At 37.5% G+C, this 5,707-nt stretch overlaps 1 protein-coding gene across 1 annotated transcript; it reads right to left on the bottom strand.

The window, feature by feature from the left end:
- Positions 1-388: 388 nt before the first annotated feature.
- Positions 389-1,730, bottom strand: LOC140856492 (uncharacterized). The gene has a single exon (XM_073253934.1). The coding sequence runs from the start codon at positions 1,437-1,439 to the stop codon at positions 831-833; it is 609 nt and encodes a 202-aa protein (XP_073110035.1). The 5' UTR covers positions 1,440-1,730; the 3' UTR covers positions 389-830.
- Between the last annotated feature and the right edge of the window lie 3,977 nt (positions 1,731-5,707).

The following is a 5,707-nucleotide window of genomic DNA, read 5'->3' as shown; positions in this document are numbered from 1 at the left end:
CATAAATTAAAGATCCCAATTTGGGAAATGTTAGAATTCCAAGAATGTGAGATGTAAACGTTATTCTCTTATTTTAATATCATTTGATGGTAGGATAAGAACACAACCACCCTGTCACAATTATATCTTGGTTTCATAATTTATTGCTGACATTCAAAACCAGCTTGTAATCTATATTTTCATAAAATCTCAACCAGCTCTTAACATTGGCAATATTCAACCACAAACTGGGATATCCTCAACATATTCCATAGCATTTTCATGAACTGATACAAAAATCCAGTTTTCATATGTTACCATACGGTGATCGAATCCACGCATAAACAAATTATCAGGTATATGGCACGAATGATAAATGGTTAAGAGTTTCATCCAAATAAATATAAGAGGGACAAACATCAGGTCAAGGATTACTACAAACAATATTGTCATATAATTCTGAATACAAGGGAATAAAATAAGAGATAAACAACAAAATATAAAAAATGATTTTTTTAAATTATAATATAGAATAGACGGTTGTTTACAGCCTACATTGCCATATATCACAGAATAACAGGAGAAACAGAAGAGGTAAGAACATCAATCAAATTACCCATTTTTACAGAGTATAATAGAAACGGACCTGATCATCGAATGCCCAGCTCCCATTTGGCCAAATTCACGTCAGAATTATCCACATTTAGCTGGGCATCCATCAAAGAATCCAATTCTCCCACCCCACACCAAAAGATCAAAAAACCAACAACAGCTTCAAATTCCCACCCGCAGCGCCAAAGGAAAAAAATTTATATCATCTTGGGGGAAAACCCAAATCCCAATTCCAAGAATCAAGTAGACGTTCCAGAGGAAGAGGCCATCCCGCACAGTACTCGGCGCTCCACCTTCTTCAACTGCGTTCTCTTGTATACCAGGAAGGTCCCGAACACCACCTGCAGGGCCACGAAGACCCCGATAAAGAACAGTCCGAGCTTCTCCCCGACATTGAGCCCCGATCTGGTAGGCGACTCCCGGTTCACGCTCTTATCTAGGTGGTGGCAGGAGGGGCAGGGGGAGGATGATGACTGGGGAGGGGTCGGCGAGGTGTTCCCCGGCGGGGCCGGCCCAAAGCTGGAGCCGTAGGGCCCCCTCCGACTCGGTGGCGTGAAATGGGGAGCACGGGGACGCGGCGGGGTGGCGGGGGGAGGGGGAGGGCGAGGGCGAGGGGAGGGGGGAGGGGGAGAGGGAGGCGGCGGGTTGGCGGGGGAAGGGGGAGGGGGAGGGGGAGGGGGAGGCGGCGGAGGAGAGAATGTGGGAGGGGGAGGCGGAGGGGAGACGGGGGGCGGCGGCGAGAGGGAGTCGGGGAGGAACGGCGGGGGTGAGGGAGAAGGGACGGCGGAGAGGAGGGGGCTGAAGAAGAGGGCGAGGAGGAGGGTTAGGGTTAGGGATTGGGGGTCCATGGGTAGGGTTAGGATTTCTGGCCGTCGACCGGCGGCGCCGCCACCTTCCGGCGAGCACGGAACCGCATAAAGAAAGGGAGAGAGGAGATGGGAATCGCCAGTCGTTTTGTTTGAAGTCTTTTTTTTTTTTTCCCCTCCTCCGAAGCCTATCTATCTCTCTACGCCTCCTTGTTATGGTTCGTCTTCTGGCAATGAGAGAGAGAGAGAGAGAGAGGGAGAGGGAGGAAGGGAGAGATCTGAGATGGAAAGGAGCGGACAACCGCGTGGAAAAAGGCTTTTAGTTTTCGGAACAGAGGCTGGAGTTTAGCTGTGTGATGTTAAACAGCGGCCATCTTTGCATGTTTTGGTAGTTTTTTTTTTTTTTATTTTTTTTGGTAAAATGCATGTATTGGTGGTTGCTATAATAGGCGTGGCAATGAGTAGGACTATGTCAACTCAAGTTCAAATTACATTAAAATAAATATTTTCTGATGGCTCAGCTGCTTGGATCGGCCTCCATTCTATATTATCCGTTTCGACTTTCCTCGTCTTTGAAATCAACGTGGGACTAAACATATACTCAGTCTCACCATTTTACCCTTTAAAAAGAGAAAAAAATTATATTTCATATAAATCATAATTTTTTTTAACTTATAATTGATATGAAACTAAATATATTTTTTTTATAATATTTTTTAATTTTATATTTATTTTATTTATAATTAAAATAAAAAAAGTTATAGAAGAGATGGCGCATGAAAGGCCAAAATCACATGGTTCCAAAGTTAATGACCAGCCATTTAAATTACAAATTTATATTATAGGTCATCATCTATATGTTTAAAAATATCTTCAATTAAAGTATATATTTTAAAATTACTAAGTTATATTTATGAAGAGGATGGTCTCGTTTATATTTTGGAAGTAGATGTTGAACTAAGTCTTGTTTATCGTATCAGTATGCTAACTGAAAATTTCATTTATAGATGATCTTGGCTATTAAAATTAATAAAAAAAATCATGATAAAAATATACTATCTCAAAGCCATCAAAGTTTTGTCTCTAAATCATAATTATGTTATAACAAGAAAAATCAAACACTTCAATGTGGAGGACCCTATGTATATGGTTAAAGTTTATCATATATATATCAAACTAGTCATAGATTCGTGCAATCCGGATGTAGAAAAATAAAATATATTGATTATATCGTATTAACTAGTTGCACTGAAGAGGTATTCTTTCAATCTATTTGAGAAGCTGAGTTGGCAACACTTCAATACTCCAATCTATGTCTAATCTATTTTCAACTCTATAGTCATACAACCCATAAGTGCATCACAAGCCCTCAAATGATAAATCAAGTATATCTAAGCATATACCATAACCATACAAGCTAATTTATTATTTTTTAATTTTAAAAATAATAACATACTAATTTATTATTTTAAAAAATAATATTTTTATTATTTTTTGAAGTAATATGTTTCAAGATCTGAATCGATCCATCGGATCAGATCAAATCTGATAAATTATCCACAAACAGAGAATGATATTATGTTGATTTTAAAGCCTGCATTTAATAGCCTCCAAGCAAGAAACGGGCTCGATTTCGTTGTTCGTCTCTTGTTCGCCCATGGTTCCTCCACCATAACCTTTTCTCCAAGCTGGGAGAGATAGAAAAGTTCGTGGATCCTCTGCTTACACATTACCCTCTTTATATATTATTATTAATAAAATAATAATATTTTATTAATATTACTAAAATATTTTTTTATTATTAATCAAATAATAATATTTTATTATTAATCAATAATAATAATATTTTATTATTAATAAAATAATATTTATTATTAACAATAATTTATTATTATTATTTAAATTATTATTAATAATAATTTAATATTTTAAAATAATATTTTTATTATTATTTTAGAAATAATTTTTTTTAAAATAATATTTTATTATTAATTTTTTAGAATAAATTTTTAAAAAATAATATTTTATCATACAAATAGTATTTTTAAATTAATAATAAAAATATTATTTTTTAAAATAATATTTAAAAAAATAATATTTGTATTATTATTTTAAAATTAATATTATTTAAATAATATCTTTGTAAAATAATATTTTATTATTAATTTTTTTGAAATAATTTTTTTTAAAAATAATATGTTATTATACAAATAGTATTTTTAAATTAATAATAAAAATATTATTTTTTAAAATAATATATTTTTAAAAATTAATATTTTTATTATTATTTTAAAATTAATATTATTTAAAAAATAATAATATTTAAATTATTATTAATAATAAAATAATAATATTTTTTTCTTTTTCCTCCTTCCTCAAATATTTTTTTCTTTTTTTTCTTTTCTCCCTTCCCATCCCTTCCTCCCGCCGCTTCCCCCCACCCCCCGCCCCCATCGCGTGAGTCCAGGTCGCAACCATCTGCCCCACTCCTACCGCGGGCCCGCCCCACCGTCATTGCTACACCCACCATTCGCATCGCATCTGGCTCCGCACGACCACCAAACCCCCTTCCCTCCTCCGACTTTGTCGCCACCAAAGCCCCTTCCCTTTCCTCCCCCAGCTTTAGCACCACCAACCCTCCTCGCCTCACTTGGGAGCTTTCCAATGCCGATGCTGACTCGGATGACAATGGTCCATCCCTTCCTCCCGCTACCTTCTCCCCACCCTCCACCCTCGTTGCGTGAGGCCCAAGCAGTGGTTGTCCGCATCGCTCCCATCACGGCCCCACCCCACCGCCATCCGTGTTGCACCCGACTCCGTGCAACCACCAAATCCCCTCTCCTCTCCTCCCTCGGCTTCGACGCCACCAACCTTACTCCTCTCCCCTCTCCTCCCCTCCTCCGGCTCTAGCACCACCAACCCCCATCGCTTCATTTGGGAGCTTTTTGGCACCGGCTCTGCGCGTAATTTGGTGTAATTAATTTGCGCGAGGATTCTTGGATCTCGGAGCAAAGAATCGCCGCTGAAATTGGTAATGGATCGGAGGAAGATGGAGGCTGGAGGGGGAAGGGAGAGGCAGTCGTTGGATGTATCTGATGGTGTTGTCACGGTCTTCATAGAGAATGTGGTGAAGGAGCAAGAGCTTCTTAACCCAATCAGATGGAAGGCTTGAGTGATCGAATAGGGAAGCTTAGACGATGCGTAAGATTTTGTAACCACATATGGCTCGCTCCTTCTTTGAAACCCTCCATGCGATCCATCTTTTTTGAGGTACACGTGGCACAATCAAATTCATCTAAGAAGCTGAGTTGGCAACACCATAATATCTCTTCATAGAATATCATTATATTTATATATATATATATATATATATATATATATATATATATATATATATATATATATATATATATGATTCAATAATAATATATGGTATCGGAGGCATATCGAGTCTGTCGATATAGTAATAAATTAGTATTGATGTGGAGTCCGATACCGCAAATCTTGGTCCTCTCCAAAATTCTAATCTTACTCTTCTAGTAGCAGAACGAAGTCTTCAACTTGCACACATTTCTCTCACACAATTTTTTTCTAGTTCTATGCGTAATGTGACTTCTGAGGACGCACGTGAAACCCAAAGCTCAACTTCAATTTTTCTCCCATTCCAAACACATAACCATTGTTTTTCTTGAAAATCCGCTTCCCTCCCTTTCTCGCATGGTTAACTTTATTTGGGCTCTTAGCGTGCCGCCTTTCATATACACAGCATGACATTCTTATATTTTAAAATATGTAGATTGGAAATCCATAAATTTTAAAATTTAATTCATAACAAGATATTTTATTTTTACAATCCTACCAATGAAGCATCTAGACATATGTCGCTTCTACCTATCTTTGTGCTATAGATCAGAGATTTATTATTAATTTTTTAATCATTAGATTTCTTTTTTTTTAACAAGGTCAATGCTCAATATCTAGTCCAGTCCAAACAAATAAAGCCAAATTTAATTCATTTGTTTTATACAGCTCCATACATGCCGACATTCCCAATTAATTTTTGCACACTCTGAACTTCCCCATGAAGAACTGGGCATCAACATTATTTTCCCCAGCCTTGCTCATCTCATGCTCCTTGTCGGGTCTTTCCTCTTTGTAGATTTCTTTTGTGCTGCCTTTAACTTGGCTTCGGCATTGTTAACAAAGCTGATGGTGCTTGAAACCTTTTCCTCTTGGCTTGCCTCCACTGACTCTGTTGTCGCAGATTATGTGGAGCCTGCATCTTTTCTCCTTGGACTTCTTCTTCCTCC

The sequence above is a fragment of the Elaeis guineensis genome, chromosome 3, assembly GCF_000442705.2.
Source record: "Elaeis guineensis isolate ETL-2024a chromosome 3, EG11, whole genome shotgun sequence".
In the NCBI taxonomy this organism is placed as follows: Eukaryota; Viridiplantae; Streptophyta; class Magnoliopsida; order Arecales; family Arecaceae; genus Elaeis; species Elaeis guineensis.
This window is presented reverse-complemented; position numbering and strand designations above follow the sequence as displayed.

Bases quoted from the DNA above. Each gene is read 5' to 3' on its own strand.
- LOC140856492 (XM_073253934.1), bottom strand. From the start codon at position 1,439: ATGGACCCCCAATCCCTAACCCTAACCCTCCTCCTCGCCCTCTTCTTC.